The sequence below is a fragment of the Amborella trichopoda genome, chromosome 1 (genome assembly GCF_054954075.1).
Source record: "Amborella trichopoda isolate Santa Cruz 75 chromosome 1, AtrichopodaSantaCruz75HAP2 v2.0, whole genome shotgun sequence".
NCBI lineage: Eukaryota > Viridiplantae > Streptophyta > Magnoliopsida > Amborellales > Amborellaceae > Amborella > Amborella trichopoda.
In genome coordinates, this window is record NC_142336.1 from 38747652 (window position 1) to 38769023 (window position 21372).

A 21372-nucleotide genomic window follows, 5' to 3' on the forward strand; every position below is an offset into this window, starting at 1 on the left:
GCCAACTTCGAAACTTGATATTTCAAAGCGGGGTCTTTTTGTTTTTAGCGATACCAGTTCCTTTTATCTTTTTCGAGTGATAAACCAATTCGGAACTTCAAGTTCTAAAGTAAATCACTTCTCTTTTTCTAATGAAAGACCCATTTGGAGTTTCAAGTTCCGAATTAGGTCATATATATTTAAAAAAATTTCTAGTGATCAATTGGTTTGGAATAATAAGTTCCAGATTGAGTTATTTTTTCAACCAAAAGTCCATACGGAACTTCAAGTTTCGAACCTTGTTACCTGCATCAAATATAAACACGTAAATTGCTTTAGAAAGAAGGACTATATTGTGCTCCCTGGAGCATATTGTAAACTTAAAAGATTTGTTTAGATTGAAAATCTAAAATTTATCATTCGAAAATAACTGTCTTTGATGTGTAAGGAGCCTAGAAAATGAAATCTGGCCTTCTTTTGATCTTAAACAAGTAAAACTTCAACAAATATGGAAAAAATAAGGTGGTAATCAAGCCATGAGAAGAAGAAGCTATCTTTTCTTCATTAATTCATAAAAACTATCTATCAAATATCCAAGTTTTTCTTCTAAAAAAAAGTTACACTTTTTAAATACAAGCTAAAAATAAAAAGTAAAATAAAAAAAACTCAATGACTATATCTCTCTCTCCCCGACGTCAATCTCTCTCTCTCCCCCACATCAATCTCTCTCGCTCTCTCCCCATGTCAATCTCTCTTTCTCTCTCCACATCAATCCCTCTATCTCTCACTCGCTTTCTCTTTATTTTTTGACAAGAATTCCAGAAATTTAATCAAAGGCAAAGAAGTACAGGATGTTAAACAAAAGATACATCAAAGACCACCATCTCAAAAAGTGAAACACCCTGTTTGGCTAGAGAATCTGCTAAGCCAGTTACCTCTCGAAGAACATGAATAAAGGAAATCGACAGAGCTCGCGAAAGGTCCAATATTTCAAGAAGGAAGGATCAAAGCACCCACGGAATCTTCTTAATGTTGTTGCACTAGCTAATGACATTTAAAGAATCCCCTTCCACCACACAATTTGAGCCTATATTATTGGACATAAAAAGCCTAAGCCCTTGAATAAGAGCAAAACATTCCATATAATTGGCAGTCTGAACACCTAAGGGGTCCACATAAGTAAAAAGAACACGACCCACCCAATCTCTCACAACTCCTCCATAACCTGCAATACCGGGGCTTCCAAGAGAGCTACCATCAAAATTCAATTTAAAAACCCCATAAGAAAGCGGACTCCATCTTCCAATTGCTCTACATCTATGAACCCCTAACTGGAAAAGAGAGTTCAAGTTCAACCTTACATCAATCTCAATAATGTCTCTACCAACCTTCTGCACAGATAGATACATCCATACCGAATGCAATATCTTCTCTAAGATTGTTTCCCAAGATAGCGATTTACCTTTGAACACTCTCCTATTTCTTTCCTTCCAGATTTCCCAAATAATCGTCCCCCTAGCAACCTGCCAAATAACAGCACCTGTTTGAGGTAATGATGGAACAGATAACGCACAGACAATAGCAAGTCTCTCTCTCTCTCTCTCTCTCTCTCTCTCTCTCTCTTGTGACCATATACTTATCTTTCCCATTTATTTCTCTCTAACTTCACGTAGGCCCTATTAAAAATAAAGAAGAGATCCACCTCACATGATTACCTCATCTTTATTTTCTAAACAAATAAAAGAACCCCCCATCCTCAAGACTTGAACTTTTTCGAATAAGTAAGTTTTGCTAATTTACTACTATTGTCATATGATAAATGAAAATACCTTCTAAATCTCTCATAACAATAACTAAAGTCCAAGAAAATAACTAAATCTCATCTAAGTCTTATAGTCCCAAATAAACAATAAGAAACAACTAAAAAAACCCAATAAAAAATTTAATAAAGTCTACCCCATCCCTGAAATCAATTTTTAAAAACAACAAGTAAACAAAAAATATTTAATCAACCTAAATCTTGAGCGTCTCGGATGCGATTTGCATCAATCTAGGGATTCCAAACTAAACAACAAAAGTTTAAATTAAAAAATATGAGTTAAGCACCTACAGGAGCACCTATAATGACAAAGTTGATGCATGCTAGTAGGGAAGAAGATGTATGATTGTCCCACCTGATTTAAATATGTTAAGATTGAGAAACAAGAGAGAGATATAGAGTAATAATCAAGCACATGATAAAGTAAAGGAAAATGTTTATATAAGGGCGAGGCCCTATACAATCAAATTGAGGTGCTCATCAAGAATTCATTAGAACAGGTATATTTCGATGTTGAAAGACCCTCAATTCGATCGTCTCGACCTCCAGATGGATAGAGATGAGAAAAAATAGGTTTCAAGTTTTAAAAATAATGCATCTTGTAATGTATTATCCAAACCATCACTTTTCAAGATTTTCAAGTGTTCATGGATCTGCTTGATCTATACTAATTTGTAATCTTTGAATTTTATAATTCAAGATGAAAATAAATTTTTAAGACCTCATAAAAATTTCTGATACACAACATATTTCGGCACTATTTGAAGGTACACCTTACTTTAATTATTTAGGGCCTCGATCTTATACAAACCATACCTAAAGTAAATACATATATTTTTCACACACTGCAAATTATAGGGTAATGTGCCCTATATTTATACCGATTCCTATAAGGATTACAGTATGGGTAGGTCAACATACAAAAGACTTATAATCATTAAAGCAAGAGCTACAATAATTATTACAGCAGGTTCTAATGGGCATGAGGTCCATTATACGTAGGAGTTGTTTGTTTTAATGGGCGTGGCCCATACCACTATAAGAGCCACAACATGGAGCTTATTATGCATAGGAGTTACAACTGTTACACAAGTTTTAATTGGCATTAACAATTACTACACTCCCCCCAAGCTAGAGCATACATATTATAGATACCCAGCTTATCCAAAGTATCCTTTAATCGAAGTTGATTAGAGGCCTCGATAAGTATGTCTGTCAATTGATTTTAGGAGTGAACAAATGGAATACATATTGTCTTGAAGCTGCATTTTTTCTAACAAAGTGTCAGTTGACCTCAATATACTTGGTTCTTTCATAAAATATGTGATTCGAGGCAACATAAATTACCGTTTGATTATCACAATGTAGAGGAATAGGAGTTCGACACATTAACACTCATCTCTTAAGAAGATAATGGAGCCAAATTATTTACATGTTGCACTCCATTTGCCTTCTGGTGAAGATCGAACTACAAAACTTTGCTTCTTACTATTTCAGGGGGCTAAATTACTACCCATTATCAATCGTTGATTAAGAGAACACCAGGCCTAATCCGAAGCACAGAAACCTTGTACATCAAGATGACCATGACTGGTATAAAGAAGTCCTCTCCCTTGAGCAAATTGAATATCGTAAAATGCTATAAACAACCTCCAAGTGATGTGAGCATGGTGCGTTAGTAAATTGACTTGTCATGCTCACACCATATGTAATGTCTAACCGGCTGACAATCAAATAAATAAATCGACCAACAAATCTCTTATATACACCAAAGTTACTCATAAGCTCTAATTGTTGATCACATATTTTGAGACTAACCTCTATAGGAGATTTTATTGGTTTGGCTCCAAAAATTCATGTGTCATTGAGGCGATCACGAGTATACTTCTTTTGAGACAAAAAGAATTCATTGTTTAGACTTAAAGACACCGCTATTCCAAGGAAATACTTCAATGGATCAAAATCCTTGATGTCAAAAACACACCCAAGAGCTCTTTTACTTTTTTAATTCCATGGTCATTATTTCTTATTAGCACAATATTATCCACATATGCTATCAATATTTGTGGTAGAACAAGATTCTCTTTTAACAAATACATAATGATAAAAAATACTCCCAAATTGACATATTGCCATACCAAATTTTTCGAACTAAGATCGAGGTAACTGTTTTAATCCATATATACATTTCTTCAACTTGCAAATCTTCCATTTCTCCCATTCAGGATAAAACCCTGGTGGTAATTCCTTATACACTTCCTCTTGCAGATCTTCATGGAGAAAAGCATTCCTCACATCTAGTTAGTCAAGTGGAAATTTCCAATTTATAGGAATAGATAAAAGTACCGATACTGATTTCAATTTAACCACATGAGCAAAATTCCCCTTATAGTCAACTCTATATAAATGTGTAAAAACCCTTAGCCACCAAAGAATCTCTGTATCTCTTAATCGAATCATCTGGTTTGTGCTTCAGGATATACACCCACATGCATCCTACCGCATGTTGTCCTTTTGGCCGATCGATTGCAATCCAAGTTCCTTGCATCTCTAAGACAATAATTTCCTCAATCATGGATGTTTTCTCTTGTGGATGAGCCACTGCATCTGTAACTTTGGTAGGAATAGAAATAGAGGAAGTAGAGCAAAGAAATGCACAAAAAGAAGGTGAAAGTAAAGCACAAGAAACTAACTTACTAATCAGATGAGAAGTACAAACCCTTTTGTTTTTCTTATGGCAATCGATAATTGAATTCAGAAAATATAGGGCTAGGACAAAAAGAAGTACCTGATGAGTCAACGGGTTTGGGTTGATCGTTTATATTAGACTTCCCTTGTTTATTTTTTTAGGTGTACACATTCAGCTATTTTTTAGTAGATTCCATATGTTTTTTAGTTGGATTACTGGAACTATCTGCGATCATTAGAAGAGGAATAGGTTAGTTTGATGACATAGTGGATATTGAACTTCTTTGGGGAGAAAAATATGGTACTTTTGAGACATATTTATTTTTACTTTATGGACAATAACACTTGTATTCTTTTTTAGAGTTCGAATATCCTAGAAACACGCATCTGGGATATTCCATGCAGGCCCCAATATATGCACAAAGAAAACAACGAAAAAAAATTGGTAGGAGAGAAAGCAATGGAAGTGTGTGATAGAGAAGCTTGAAAGCATAAGCACCATCAAAAATAGGTATAGGTATTCTATTGATCATATAGGCAGCAGTAAGAACTCTTGGGAACCTTCATTCTTATTAAGATGCCTCTCACCGCTTTAAACAAGTGTCAATTTTTTCATTCTGCCACACTATTATGTTGTGGTGTATAGAAACCCAAAGTTTTAATTTCTATACCATGCTCAAGAATTTAATTCTTTAATCTATAGCTTAAATAACCTCATGTATTATCAAAACAAAAAATTTCTATTCGGGTCTCAAACTGGGTTTAAACCATTTCAAGAAATATTTTTACTATTGAATATATTTCATCTCTACTTTTCATAAGATAGATCCAAGTGTTATGAGAGTAGCCATCGACGAATGAGATAAAATATCTATATTCAACAGTAGAAGTAACAGGAATAGGCCCGCAAACATTATAATGAACGAGATGGAATGGTTTAAAACTTTTATTTTCACTTGAAGAAAAGGAGGTTATACAATGTTTAGACAAATAACATGTCTCACATTGTAACTGAGCAACATCCAAAGAAACAAACTTATCTGAAAAAAATATTTTAAAATTTTAGAGACATGTGACTAAGCAGGTGTGCTACAAGAGGCTATGCCCGCGACTTAGAAGTAGTAGAAGTACATGCGTGTTGAGCGGGTATAGCCCATTGTTTTCACGACCACCACCAATCGTCTACCTCTTTTTCAGGTCCTGAAAAACACATTGTAAGGGAAAAAATACAACACTGCAGTTTTGTGGTTTTCTCATACTACTAACAGAGAGAAGATTAGAAGGAAAAGAAGGCACATGTATTACAGAGGGTAAGGACAAGGATGACAAAGATTTATATATTCCATTCCCAGACGCACTGGTCATGGATCTGTTAACAATTTCAACTTCACTAAGAGCAGGAGAAAAAGATAAGTAACCAACTTTTTTACAAGTTATATAATCAGTAGCCCTTGAATTAAAGATCCAAGAGGTAGGAGAGGTGGAGTTGGAAATATGATTTGCAGTTGCATATGTACCTCACTGCTCCACCAATGACTTAGAGCTGAGTGAAGCCTTGAGAGCAACCAACTAGTGCTCTAAATCTTTGATGGCCTAAACTCTTGGGCCGGATTGATTGGATTTTGTCGCTCAGGTTCCCCCCCCCTCCCCCTCTCTCAATATAGTATGGCCACTTGCATTTCTTGGTTTCAGTATCAAGTGTAAATTCAAATCCCAACAATGCTCTCAAGTGTGTCTTATCTTCCCACAATGAAAGCATTTGAGTTTCTCCTTTTTAGCAGGAGATAGTGGAGCATGATTTGCTGCTTTCATACCATTTTTTGTTGTTTAAAACTTGTTGCAAAGGTTTATCATTCATGATATGACAATTTAGAGATAGATGATTGAGTTTTATCTACAACAACTTTTCTACTGGCCTCCTCACTTACATAATTATAGACACATTCAAGATATGACAATTTGTCCTTTTCTAGAGCTTGTACTCTCTGAAGTTCAAGTCAGGATGTAGGCCTGCTAAGGACACAAAGATCTTTCTTTGCTTGGCCAGTTTTTTAATGTAATTAGTTGTGGGATTAATATGTTGATAATGGTCTACTTCTTCCCACTTTTCCCTTAGTATCCCAAAGTACTCTTCCACAGGTATTTCTTCTAATTGCAAATGAGAAGTTTTGCAATGCAACAGGTAAATCCTAATCATAGCATTTCGTTGGGAGTATGTCGTAGCTACTTCCTCCCATATATGCTTTTGAAATCTTAAGAAACAATAGTCCCCTACTGATATTTGGCTTGTATAGAATGAAGAAGCCATGCCATTACTATCAATTCTAACTTTCTCATTCATTATAGGATGGATCATTTATGGGAGGCTCTTTCACTTTTCCTGTGATAGAACTCCTTTTTTTTCTGCTTCCTATGAACATTTTGGTAGATTGAGACTATTCTTAAGAGTTTGTCCAATCAACTTAATTGTAGTGATCATCAATCCTAGGTGATCAAATTGACTACTTCTCAAGGAAATATTGTGCTTGATTTCTGATATTTTCCTTCTCTCTCGAACTCGAAACCCTGCGGAATAGGTATGGAATATTTGTGTGGGATAAGTTAGAGAGTAGGTTTTTTTTTTTTTGGCTAGAAATGGAAAGATATTAGGATAAAAGTTATTTGTGGCAAAAGAAAGTGAGATACTCTTACTTGGAATAGGAGATTGTTGATATACCACAACTTCAAGCCCAAGAATGAAGAAAAGTCATGATTCTAAGATTGCTTTAAGTAATAGATATCCTAAGGTTTCAAGCCCTGCTCTGATACCATATTAAGACAGAGAGATAGAGAGCGATATTCAAACACGAGATAAAGTAAATACAAATATTTCACATACTAGAAATTGTAGGCAATATGTCCCATGTATATACATATTCTAATGGGAGTTATAGTCATGCTAATGGCGAACATGAATGGAAAAATCATAATTTTTTTTAATAATAATAATAATATTTTATGAATTATTATGTGTAGCCCATTAATTTGAAGGTGGTGGGGGTACCAATACTTTTTTCACATCCGTTTTTGAGATGGATGTGACTTGTATTAGGGGCACGTGTGGATGTGCATCCCATGACACATGCTACATTTTTCCTTCATTTTTTGACATTGTTTGCTCATGCTATTGGTTTATTCTTCTTCTTTTTTTTCTGTGCTTTATTTTAAGCATATTGCCTATTTGCTCCTTGAGTTAAAGAGGTACTTAAAAAGCTTGTTTTCAATTTAAAATCTTGAAATATGTGTTAGAATTACCATATGATTATTTTCAAGAAAAATAGAATAATAATTTTTACCAAAATTTGAAAAGTCGGTGATCTGGATTGGAATTGCTCGATCCGGATAAAAAATCATCAATGCCGGTCTAATTCCCATCACATATCGGGAACCGACCGGGTCCCCTCTGAACCGGCTGGGTTTCTGTCTAGTTCTGTCAAAAACCGATTGCTTCTGTCGTAAATGAGCCGGCCGATTCTATCCTGTTACAGTTTGATGGGGGGAATTTTCGTTTTTGCACTTTTAAAAAAAAAACAAAAAAAAACAAACTAAGTGCCTACCTTTCATATTATATTCCATATTTGTAAAGTGAGCCCCAAGAAATAATTGGCCCCAACATTTGCACACTCAGCATGCGTACCACTCAAGCAAAGCTACTAAAGGCGTGGGCCTGAAGACCGTTACAGAACATCATGCTCTTTATCCTGTCAGATGTGGGATAATTCTCCCACTTCTTACTTTATGAGATGAAAAGTCTTCAAAGAGCTCCAAGATTTTCGCTTTTTGTTACGTTACAAGATGAAAATTCTCTCTCTCTCTCCCTCCTTGGCATCCATCTCTCTCAATAAACAATCAATTCCAGTAAATTTCTCTCTCAATCTCTCTATTAATAGCCTATTTCACTAAACTTGTTCTATATAGCTTCTATTAAAAGTTCAAACTCTTAAATAAATATAAAAATAAATAAATAAATTGAATTAGAAATAATCATTTTATTGTCTTGAGTTACATTTAAAATTTCATTTTGACAATAAAATGAACTTAATAGAGAACAAACACTCAACACAAGACAAATTTACAATATTTACATACTTTTGATACAATAATGAACATACATAATGCAATTGTCATTATTTTTGTAGAAACCCAAAAACCTAGATTTTTGAGAAATTATAGTAATTTTTTTATTTTTTTATTTGGGCAAAACCCGCAGATTCACCCGATTCTCCTATCCACCAATCCGACACCGTTTTTGGGGTGGCCAATCTAAATCATTGATCCATTTTTTTTAAACCTTAATTTTTACACTTCAAAACGTTTAAAATTTGGACAATCCCCATTCAATATTTTAACATAACTTTCCAAAAAATACTTCTACTTCGGGATTCACACGTGGGCGCAGAAACTTGATAAAACATAGGCAGACATTATTTCATACATATTCATCTGTAGTTATAAGATGGCGTTTCAGATTTCAAAAAGAAAAGGACAAAAAAAAAATTGATATACTGACGGGAAAGGTTTCTACACTTCCCTTGCAGCATAGAAGATATATACTTCCCCCATCTAGCTATCTAATGTAGATCAAGTGAGCTACTGATTGTTTGATCTAGATCCAATGCCTTAGAGTATTTTATTTTTAATTTTTTTATATAAATTGTATAAAAAAAATTTGATACATACCATCTTCTCAATAGGGTGCACCTAAAAAAAATATTAAAAAGAATTTTTGGATAAAATATAATGACTAAAATACGTCTTAAAGCTTTTAGGGGTATTTTGGTTATTTTATTATATTGAAAATATTTTTGTTTATATTTTTTACAAGTGAAAGTTTAAGAGGAGTGGATGTCCAAAATATAGTGTCAAAATAATGTGTAGAAAAAAACTTAAAAATAAAATAGTATAAAGATGCGACATTGTGATTGGGGCCATCTCATCTATCTATTCAGAATCGACAATTGGATAGCGGGGGAATATATAGTTTTATGCAGTAGGGGAAGTAGAAAGCTTGCATTATACTTAAAGGGTGCGGTTTGTATAGAGTCTAGGCTCTAAACAATCAAATTAGGGCCTACCTTCCATTAGTGACGAGAAATGTGGTTTCAATACTTGAAGCCTGTGATAGCCTTAAAATTTATTTTCATCTTTATTTATAAAGTTTAAGGCCCAGTTTGGATGTCAAAGGAAAAAAATATTCACATTGAAAAAAAATACAATTTGTTTCCTCCTCAATTGAGAAACATTATCGTTTTATTTATTATGTTGGTAGACTGTTTGGATATCTATTAAAATATGATAAGAAAATTTTATTTGCCAGATATGTTTGTTTGATGTGTTGCAATAAATTCTAAATTCTTTTTTTTTTTTTTCTCATTACATAAAAATATTTGACCAACCTTGATTTTTAATTGTGTTCTTTCATGCGTTTGATAAACATATAATTTGGAAAAATATAAATGATTCCATGGGCATAGAGAGGAGAATGAACAATTATATTTTAAAAAATGAGAGTTTCACACTATTTCCATAACCCATGAACGATAACCCAAGTAATTAATATTATAATCCGAAGTATTGGAAATTTTGCCACAAAAGAGAGTAATGGAAAACATGATTATAACCAATTATATAGATATGCCATATTATACTCAACAGTGAGCACAATAGTCATCCTAAAGTGCTTTAGCAATACAATCTCGCAGTTCATCACCATCATTTTTATTAGCTTGAGGGTTTACATCGTTATGTTGAATATTTGTTCTTTCAACTGATCCACGTGCAAGATCCCTATTACACTTCTCATAGAGCCAATCATCACCACATGTTATAGTTCGGATATGAATATGTAAACTGCAAATTATCTAAACTTGTGTTTCATAAGGATATGTTGTTGCCACTTTTAAAAGAGAAAAACTTTTCTTCAACACACCAAATGCACGTTCATTAACATTTTGAAGAGATGAATGCTGAAGATTGAAGAGCTCCTTTACATTTTGTGGGACTAAATTTCCCCGACCATAAGCCTTCAAATGACACATCACACCCCTAAATGGAGCTATGAAGTTTCGTGTGTTCGCATAACCCGCATCGACAAGATAATATTTATCTGAATGCATATAAATGACAAAAGTTTTATATATATATATATATATATATATATATATATATATAACATTTATTAACAACATTGAAATGAAATTTAAATATTCCACCAAATATAAAAATTTTGAAGGGAAGTAAAATAACCGTGACCTCTAGGAATCTTGAAACCAGATTTTAGTGCAGCTTTAAAGCAGAAGAATCCGATGGTGATCCCTCCCACCCAGCAAGTACATATACAAAGCGAATGTCAAAAGAACAAGCTGCCATTACATTTTGTGATAAAAAGCCTTTCCTAGTCTAATATGGAGCTTGCTCTTCAATACCAATACTCAAATGAATATGGGTACCGTCTATTGCCCCAATGCAATTCTTCAAAAAGTAAAGCAAGAAAACTTCATTTAAAATTAATCATCAATTTCCCAAAATTATCGAAAGATACATAAATTTAAAATAAATACATTGAAAAAAGGATAATACATGTTTTTTTTGCAAATTTCTGGAGGTGTGCTACTTGAAGTTAGATGAACATAATCGAATGGTAATTTATATATTGCAGTGAGAACTCTCTCAAAATGGCGACTAACAGTTTTACCTAAGTATTGGAACCGGTCTTGGACTGTGCAATTGTTTGAGCTCTTCCCCATGATGTATAAGAACATTGCCAACTGTTCTTCAACCTTTACACCTCGAGTATCATTCAGAAGATGTCTACTTTGAAGAATCTCACAAAAGTTTTGAAATACATTTAACTCCATACGACAAACTTGAAGGCATCGTTCCCTATAACCTTTAAGTATTTCTTCCATGTATGCATACCATAGGCATATTATCTGAAGAGCTCAAATCATTCTCATTTACATTATAATGTGGGTCTGATTGTGGACTTTGCTGAATTTTCATATTCACTTATGTCATCTTCTAATGACTCTTGACAAACAGTCAATAATTGCCGTTTCCATGTGGCATGTTTACCTATAGGCATAAAATGTCATATTCTAATAAGAATTGTAGTGTAAAATAAATATTATTAATACAATAGAAAGACTTACCTTTTACTAGTATGGTAAGTTGATCATAACGGAGAAAGCTCGCCTTTCTAAATGGTTTTGCAGGATGGGCCTATTTGTTTAGATATGTGAGTTTTCCAAACATCTTGCATAGATAAATTCCTACAACAACCAAAGAAAAATAAAGAACTGAATAATCAACACTGAAAACTTACTTGCAGATATCAATCTCACACACCATTCGAAGCAGTTACAACATGGGCATGGTCATCCCAACCGAAACCACTTTGGTTAATAAGATTCTTCGCAATAAAATATTGCTTCTTAAGTGTAGCCCAACGAGTTTTTAATTATTGTACGGTATTTTGAACATCAATTTTTTTATTAAATGCATCCAAGACAGACCTCCAATCCTCTTTTTTCCATCCAATATCAGACTGCTTTCCAGCAAAATATAATTTTTTCAATTGTTCAACTACGAATTCATCGCGAGTTGCACTCCAATTTGCCTTGCTTGGATCTTGAGAGGTTGGGGGTTGCTCTGACATCTCTAGGCTGAATGATACCCTCTAACACTTGTTAAATTATCATACAATCTTGACTTTATATAAAATGGACGCTATAGAAGTTCACATATATCACAATTCACATACAGGGGCATCAAAAGCAAACTAGATTTTGTGTAGCTATCTCATATTATACACTTATACCTTCATGATAAAAAGGTTGTGAACAAATGTATAGGTCGATGCAACTATTTATCAGTTCAGAATATTATCATACAACATTGTTAGAAATTAATAAAAAATGAGGGGGAAACTGGTTAGTTGTAATCAACAGTAATTAGCCTAAAATTTTCTCTCAAAATATTAATCAAACACTCTAATACATCATAATCTCTCATACAAAAAACCAAAACATAGAGCATAACACATGCTCACAAATCAGTCGATTTTTCTTAGAGAGAAATTTAAATCAATTGGTTTTTCTTCGAGAGCGATTTAAATCAATTGGTTTTTCTGAGAGAGAGAGAGAGAGATTTAAATAAGTTGGTTTTTCTCAAAGAGAGAGACAAGAAATCAAGCAGCCATAGTACCAAATGAATGAGATAATATCCATGGAGATAGAAATTATGGTTTAGGAAAACTTACCACTTCACCAAAGTAGATTTTGCAGACTTTTGAAATGACAAAGATTGTGCTTATTTTTGCTTGATGGTCGGTCACTGATTTCACATTCAGAGTGTGTAGCAGCAAGGTTTTGTCTAAAATGAAAATTTGTAAGAGTGTTCTTGCCACTCACAATGAATAGTGATGGTTGTACCACTACCTGTGTTGAGATGAATCGTAAGCCCTCATTTTGTATAAATCCCCATTTATTTCTCAAAAAATCAACAATTTATATTCGTTTCAATCTTAGAGGTAAAGTGCCCAATATCATATAAAACTTATTTCTATAGAGGGAGAGTACCTTGATGGGCAAAAAAGGTGAGACATCCTTTACAAACCTTCCTCTGCAAATGTTTTGATGTTGTAATAACTTTTCTTGCCACCCACAATGAATAGTGATGATTGTACCACTACCTGTGTTGAGATGAATGGTAAGCCCTCATTTTGTATAAATCCCCATTTATTTCTCAAAAAATCTACAATCTATATTGGTTCTTGTTGGTAAAGTCCCCAATATCATACATTCTTTACAAACCTTTCTCTATAAATGTTTTGACGTTGTAATAATTTTCTTTTTCTAATCTTTACCAATCAAAAAGCTCAGAGAGAGTTAATTTTGTATTGAGATAACTAGAGCAGGGTCCTCCTGCCAAAGATACAAGTTCTAAGAAACAATGAAGATATGGTACAAGTTATAAGAAACAATGAAGGAATGGTAGGCCTCAATAAAACAGAATAGGGAATAGAGGTTAGGACTTGGATTAAAGATAGAGAGGAGGACCGCTCCCGCAAAGTATTGTGATAAATCTTTTGAATAGGACTTGGGTTAGAGATAGAGAGGCTTTTGAAAACCTTTTGAGCTATGATACCTGCTTAAGAGTGTAAGAGAAGCTTTTGTAAGTGCTACTCGAATCGGGAAAGTTGGACAGGAACTCACGACGAAGGAAGCGAAAAAAATGAGTCAAAAATCAAATTTTTTCCAGTTATGGTTACAGGTAACGTCATAATTTGGTTTGATAGGGAATAAAATATAATGGGGATTTCCAAACCGTTCTTAGTTGCTATCTCAAATTTTTTTTTTTTTTAATGAAATTAAAAAATATTTCAATTTTAGGTAAATCCAAACTGACCCTAAACCTTCAAAAATTGAGTAGCTTAAAACTATGAAAATCTTGAAAATTGACAGTCTAAAAATACGTTACAAAATACACTATTTTCAAAACTTAAAATCTATTTTTTTCTTATATCCATGCATCTTTATTTCGAGGTGATCAATTTGAGAGAATCAAAACCTCTTCTAGTGAAATTTTGAGGTAGGCACTAAATTAATTGTTTAGAGCCTCGCTCTATATAAACTTTTTCCATACTTCAATTGTAAGAGGACAGAGTAACCAAACGGGTATGCACGCATCTAAACCGAACGTTAATTTTTCACACTATAAATAAACACATGCCCACTATTCCAGTGAGAGAATCAGAGAGGAAATAGACCTCATGTGTGCCTGTGCTTGTACATTCACACAAACACAGCGCGAGATTAGATTGCATGAGTATCTGTGCTTGTACAATGAGAGATTTCCGATGCTTAAATTATTAAAAATAAAAGTTTCCTTGCATGCTGGAGGGGCGGCCAGTTGCCCATCCTGGTGCAAGTTCTCTGACAAAGACTAATCTTCTACAAATTTCTCACATGAAAACTAATAAGCCCCTCCCCAATTCTCTATACAAAGAGAAAGTGCATCCAATGAATTTCGCAGCAACCCCAACCCCATGCTTCCATTTCTTCACTTGCAGCCGTACTTCAGCTTCCAACACAAACATACAAATTCAGCATCATCCTCTTTCTTTTCTTGATAAACAGTTCAGCATCATCTTCTCATAACAATTTCCCCGTGCTCGTTTTTTTTCAGAAGTGAACAATTTCCCCATTTTTTTCTTTCATCGCAACCTCTGATACCTTGACCGCAAGAATATTATCTTTGTTACATATGTACGGCCAATGGCCACAAAACATGAGCTTCCAGATTCAAATATATGCACAGAAAGAGAGAGATCGATCCCAAACTGCAGAGAGCAAGAGAAAGATACCAATTGGCATTGCATTGGGGCGTCAGTCTTTCTTACTCCTCCCCCTTGCCATATCTTTACTCTGGGGACCAACATGGACCACCACTTTCTTTAGCTTTTGTGGTGGGTTGTTAAAGTTCTGGTTCCCACTTGAAGTGGATGGAAGCAACGCCAACAAGTTCCCAAATTCCATATTCAAAGATTTTGCATTTGCCTCGAGCTTTAGGGGGTACTTGGGAACTGGCCATTTTATCGGTCCTCGGAGATGAAGGTCACTAACCAATGTCATGGTCCTTTTGTTATTGGATTCTTCATTTGGGTACAAAGATGCCTTGCCTGTTTTCTTGTTTGGATGGGTAGCAGGCTTCACTTTCAAAGGTTTGGCTTTGGCAGTGCAAGCTTCATCTTTCACTGTAGAGGGTCTGCTCTTTGGAGCTTTCATGGCCTTAGGCTGCTGTTTAGAGGGTAATCTCCTGCTTCCATGGCTTTGAATCTGCTTCCCCGATGAGCACTTCGAGCAACTTGCAATCTCATACAAAGTTTCTGCTGCAGCCACTAGCCTGGGAGAATGACCCACTGTCGAGTAAAAGACTGCAGTTAGGCTTTTGTTATCCTTTTCATTGTATGATGAAAGAGTAACATGTTCTGGTGTTGAATAACAGAGACACCCTGAATGAAAAGGTGAAAATATCGTATTCTACAGAACAGAAGAAACATGCATTTTTGTTGGGTAAAACAAATTCCAATCCGTATTTCAGCTTGAGGGAACTTTTGCTTTTGTTTACAAAACAGGTTTGGTAAATCAGATGACAAAGAAATGTTTGAGAAAATGCCTCACCAGAACCTTCACTGACTTGATTTATGGCTAGCACGCAATCGACAAACAAAAATAATACTTGGTTGAAATTGATTGCTCTTCAAAATGGTATTCCTAGTGAACGGTGAATTATTTAATGAGGATAAGAATAAGAAATATAATTCCAAGGACACTCAACTGTGGAAATTGCACACTTCAACTGCAGGGAATTGGAATATTCTTGAGAACCTAAAGTCAGATTTTGCATGGAAACAGGTTGTGGTAGTCTAACTTTTTAGTTTGCATGGTCACCCAGTTTTGCAATAACAAAGTAAACAAAAAGTCAAAATCTTGGAAGTTCGGCATCATTAGCGTGATGCATGTCAAACGATACAACAACGACTTTTTCTAATTAACAACATGCAGGACATGACTTGCAACAACAATCACTGTCAATGCAGGACAAAATAAAAGTGCACACATTTATACGCTACTCCTTTACTGTATGGGTAGCTTTAAATGGAATGTTTTTTTTTTCCCTCTACAAAGCCAGCTTGAAAATGTAGATAAGCACACTCTCAATCCACAGAAAACGAAAGGAGATCAAAACATCTTCTGTAATACAGATAAACCTGAAAATATTTTCAGTAAATTATAAGGGTGGTCATCTTGGTTTTGTTACTAGAGACGAACTCCATCCTTGATCAACAGCTTACAAACTGGGGTTCTTCGACTAGGCCAACGGTGTTAAGCGACCTTATATCTAATACACTCCAAGAGAGACCAAAACGACTGAAGCCAGTGAAGAGATGGGCCTTGACAAGATACCTGGGCAGCTTCCCTATGGCAATCTTCCAGCATTTTCAGGACACTCTCGGCCTGGATGCCATGAAATGACTCTAAAACTTCCACACCAAGGGCATCAACCGCAAAAGCAAATATGCCACATTCATTGCCCTAATACCTTAGTAAGGAGTCAAAGACAGATTCGCTTGATAAATAGCTCTTACAATTTCTTGCAATAGGCCAACACTCTCCCACCTACAATACACAGATGACACTCTCATCATCTGCCGTGCACACCAACAACAAATTGACAACATTTCGCTCTTCATAGGGTGCTTCGAATCAACGACAGGTCTTTGGTAAACATGGGGAAAACAAAACAGAGGGGGGGCTCGCTCTCAACAACATCCAATGTATTGACATGGGCTACATCACCAACTCCCTTCTAAACAAACATTTGGGACTCCTGCTCTGCATAGGAAGACCCAAAAGAGCCCAATGAGACAGTATTGCAAAAAAGTTCAAAAGTAGATTGTCATCATGGAAATGCCAATTTCCATGCGACCTTGATCAACATATTAGAAGTTGGAATATTTCATGCATGATTTCCTTTGGAGAGACGCAGAACTCACAAATCCCCCTTAGTTAATTGGAATAATGTCTGCAAACCGAATAGCCGGGTAGGTTGGGGATTAGTGTTGGGATTCATGGCCATTTAAAGACCACAAGCTCTGGTTCGCACATTGTACCTTGGAAAATTCTTATACATGAAACTCATGTTTTATTCAAAAGTCCTGGTTTCAGTGGGAGCTGTGGGCTCCATGTGCTTTAGAGTAGTTAATGACATGTCATAAGAGTGGGCTCAATCAGCAGCTCTATGAGATCCAGAGCAAGTTGGTAGAATGTGTTAATGCACTTTAGGACTCCAGCCCTAGTTTTGATGTCTAGGGCTGAGGATTGTGGAGTCAGATCCGCACCACAGGATTGTTTTGGACTTAATCGAAGGATGCATCTGGCAGAGTATGTTCATGGGTACCATGTCGAGGCCAATTAGAGGTAGTTAGAGATTACAAGCCAGTAATATATAGGCCATTGTACTAAGAATGGGACTTTTAAGGACAAAGGCCTTCACTACGACAATCCATTCTTCATGACGTATATGCATGACTTCTGCAGTAATCCCAATGGTGTTTATGTGCTGGAGAGATTCCCCTCTCTGCTAATAATGGTACCTGAGATAAGTAGGTAAAAATAATCGCTGGAATTGATCAGCTGGATATGACTTGTCCTTGAAGGGCACACATGCAACCTAGGTGAACTTGTCATCTTATGTACTTCTTGGCTAGCTTTGATGGACCAATCATAAGCCTCGTGCAAGAAAGTACTTCTAAGCCATGGGCCCATTGGGTTAGTTTAAGGTCAGGTATTGATTGTGAGTGTTGTCTAGGAATGCCTAGTGGAAACGGAATTTTTCTTCCCAAGGTATGCTCAATCTTCCAATGAGATTTTCATAGTTTTTCTTTCGGGGATTAGATAGAACGAAAAGAAAATTATTTTTAATCAAATCAAGTTTGTTTCATAGTTTGGAAATTATGAAAATACTTTTTTGGAAACCACTAATTTTTTCCAAAGAAAGGACGTTTCTAGAATTAAAATCTTCTCTTTTTTTTTTGCAAGAAACCATAACTGAAATTTACGACGGCATGATTATTTTTGTCACAAGTTCCTTCTAAGAACACATGTTGAGGGCCAAAAATGGGGCCACATGGAGGCAAGGGGGACCCACTTCAATGAGTGCAGTATTGAACCCATATGTGGGGCCCATGGTGGCATGTCCCGCCCTTTTTGGACCTCCTTTATGTTTTGATTTTTGAAAGTTCTAGAAGGTTTGAGGTGGTTAATTAAATCTTCTCAGATCCTTGGAATCCTATGAGAATTAGATTTGTTTTCTAGAAAAAAAGGACTCGATTGGTTAGGACAAGTTCTAATTGGACTGGGGTTCCTAAGTTATATGGATTTCTAGGAAGGTGAAATCCTAATTATATTGCAAGACTGTTGGGAAGGTTCCTATTAGGGATAAGGTGTGATTCCAGCATTTAGATCATCATGGCTGATCTGGGGTCGATGGTTAAGGACTTAATCTCACCCCTTAGGTTTCCCACTAGTAGTAGAAGACAAAGAACTCTAATGTCATACGTACCCTTAACCATGCCTATAAATTGAATACCCTCTACCCTTGTTTTTTTCATCATTTTTTCCATCTGGAAGCCTAAAAAGAGAGTTGTTTGGAGGAATTGAGGGCCAGAGAGAAACCATAGGAAATAAAAGAAACAAAGGGGGAAAAGAGAGGGGGGGGGGGGGGCGGGGGGTAGAGTGGTTAGTGATTGAGATAGAAATTTACGGTGCTGATTTTAAGGGAGATGTGAATGTGTACTTTTGCAATTTTTCCTCAAAAACATCGAAGAAGGGATCTTTGTCTTCAAACTAGGTGAGCTATTGGTATTGGAAAATAATAAGGGGTGCCAAAAGTCCTAGGGATTGACCTTCGGCAACGTAACCAGTTGGTTGCCTCGGTCTGCAGATTTCAGCGGTCTTCCAGCCCTGGTTCTCCACGTGGCAGCAACATTCTTTGGTATAAAGTATGCCTATTTTATTTGGTTTAGAGTCTACTTTATTCCTACAAATTTTCATGGAGACACCTCATGCATATTTTAGGAAATATGGCCTCCTTACTGCAGATGGTGTTTATGTTTTCTGCTGTATATTGCTAGAAAAATTTTCATTACCTTGTATGCCACTTCCTTAGCACTCAGACAGGAAACTGAGGGAATGCAACACAACCCTTCTAGGGAAATTGTGGTGGCGCTTTGCCATCCACCAGGATCATCTCTGACACTCCACAAGCAAGTATAAATATGCTACAGATGCCTCAGATTGGTTACCAAAAACGACATCTTCTGACAAGGCATCAGGAATCTGGAACGGCATTAGCCAGTTGCACCTACAATTTTCATAGCAAATATGGTTTGTGGCTGAAACAGGTGAGTACATCAAATTTTAGAGGGACTGGTGGATCACCCAACAAACTCCTGATTGATCCTTTCCAAGCTTGTTTATTAAAGCTTCAGACAAAGAAGCGACCATGGCAAGTTCCATTGACTTCTTGTGCGGGCGCACATCTGTTTTCTTGCAAGAAGCAACGGCTATGGGCCCCACAATAGCAAATCGTGGACGAATTGGTACAGGCAGCCTACTTTATATGAAACCTCAAGGACACTGAGACTTCAGATCTCATGCCCTTGATCAAGTTACACAAACCCCAGCTCATCCCTCAGAGAGGCCAAGACAAGATCACCGGGTTGCCTATTCTATGTCCTCTTTCTGTGATATCCTTGCTTTCTCAAGCATAAACCCAGTCAAAAATTATGTTTTCTTTGTCTTCTTCTTTAATGTCCCCACTTCCTCAAGCCTAGTAAACCCAGCCACAGCTAGAAGGGCATGATCCACACATGCTCCTCCCAAAGTGCAGGTTTCTAATAGGCCAGGATATCAAAAAGGCCCCGACTATGGACCACATCCAAAGGAGAAGCATCCCATTGATCAATAGGTGCACCATGGGTAAGGAGGAGACCATCGCCCATTAATTTCATCAATGCAAATTGGCCTCAAAACTCTGTTCTAAATAGTTCGTTTAAGTGGCCATAGGCCACCCCTGAATCCATCGGAAGTTTTCTTATTCTTATTTCTCAATGCCCCAGCTAACTTCGGGTCTTCCCTGGAACATGTCCACTCTGGCAATAGTATGGTCTATAAGTTAGAGGGGAAACAACTAATCTTCAAGAATTCTGTGAGCCAAACTTCCACCCTTATAGATTGCAACAGATCAATGATCACCTTTATTGATGTCTTCCCAAGAGATTCTTTTGTTTACTACAATCCATTAAACGATAACATTAGCCTGAATAACCAAATTGACACTCAAAAGGATGGCACTCCATATAATAGAAGAGATCAGTCGAGAAATTTTGAATTCAGCATTAAAGGTAAGCATTGAGTTCTCAAGTCTCTTTTACAGGCAACTTGTACAGTAACTTGCCCTAGGTCATAAAAGGCAGACTGGCAGGGCATTCTACATATGGAAACAAACATATAAAACCCAGAGAGGCCACCATAGGTGGTTGTACAAAAATGATAGGTGGCAATATGAAGATACTAATCAAGGGATCCTGTTCTAGATACTAGCAGCATAGTAGAATAAAGCAATTTAAAATAGAAAGACACCAATGGATTTAAGTGGAGACAAGAAGGAAGAATTATAAGTCAGGATTTTGGAAGCATTAGAGCCAACTGAATTGTTGAAAGTGTTCGAGGAGCCACTTTTCCCTGAAGCCCATACTGCTCATCATATAACAAACAAAATCACATTGCACAAAGGTGAACAATTTTTCTCAGTTAATCATATACAGGCATAGAGGTCTCACCAACATATGGATGTACCACCATTTCATGCCACATCATCCAAGATTTTCTTCTTTTCTTTATGTATGTGCCACCATTTTATGCCACATCATCCAATTTTTTTTTTTTCTTTTTTTTTTTTGTGAGAATGTTAACTTCATATCATCCAAGATTTTTCTCTCAGAGAAAAGAATATTGAGTTATGATGGGTGGTTTTAAGCGAAAGTTTCAAGAAACCTCCAATACAAAGAGATGTAAAATCTTTAGTATCCTTTAATCTTCCCTCTTTGGGACTAGGTTAGTAAGTCCTCAATCAGTATGGATCCATAACAATTATTTTGCAAAGAATAACATACTGGTTTCCAAGTGACTGCCAATAACTCGTAAAAGAAGATCAAGCCTGGTGTCACATGCAAGACCAAAAAAAAAAACTGTAGAGCATGACTACTTGGAACTCAGATG

General features: G+C 35.9%; 1 protein-coding gene and 1 long non-coding RNA gene across 6 annotated transcripts in view; both read right to left on the reverse strand.

Moving 5' to 3' along the window:
- Positions 1 to 777: 777 nt before the first annotated feature.
- On the reverse strand, positions 778 to 13676 carry LOC110007790 (uncharacterized). 4 transcript variants are annotated; one of them, XR_016053922.1, is made up of 5 exons: positions 13339 to 13670; positions 13105 to 13217; positions 12786 to 12963; positions 11677 to 11796; positions 778 to 1502 (listed from the first exon to the last, which is right to left on the reverse strand). It is a non-coding gene; the product is annotated as an uncharacterized LOC110007790 (long non-coding RNA). The 4 variants fall into 4 exon arrangements; XR_002281987.2 differs by lacking the exon at positions 778 to 1502 and adding an exon at positions 11156 to 11599; XR_016053921.1 differs by lacking the exon at positions 11677 to 11796 and having other exon boundaries at positions 13339 to 13676.
- A 539-nt stretch (positions 13677 to 14215) lies between these two features.
- Positions 14216 to 21372, reverse strand: part of LOC18440324 (uncharacterized) — a 41279-nt gene continuing 34122 nt past the window's right edge. For both annotated transcript variants that reach the window (XM_011627321.3, XM_088864550.1), the window contains one exon: positions 14216 to 15446. In XM_011627321.3, coding sequence (XP_011625623.2) covers positions 14914 to 15446 — 533 coding nt within the window. In that variant the 3' untranslated portion in view covers positions 14216 to 14913. The remainder of the gene's footprint in view (positions 15447 to 21372) is intronic.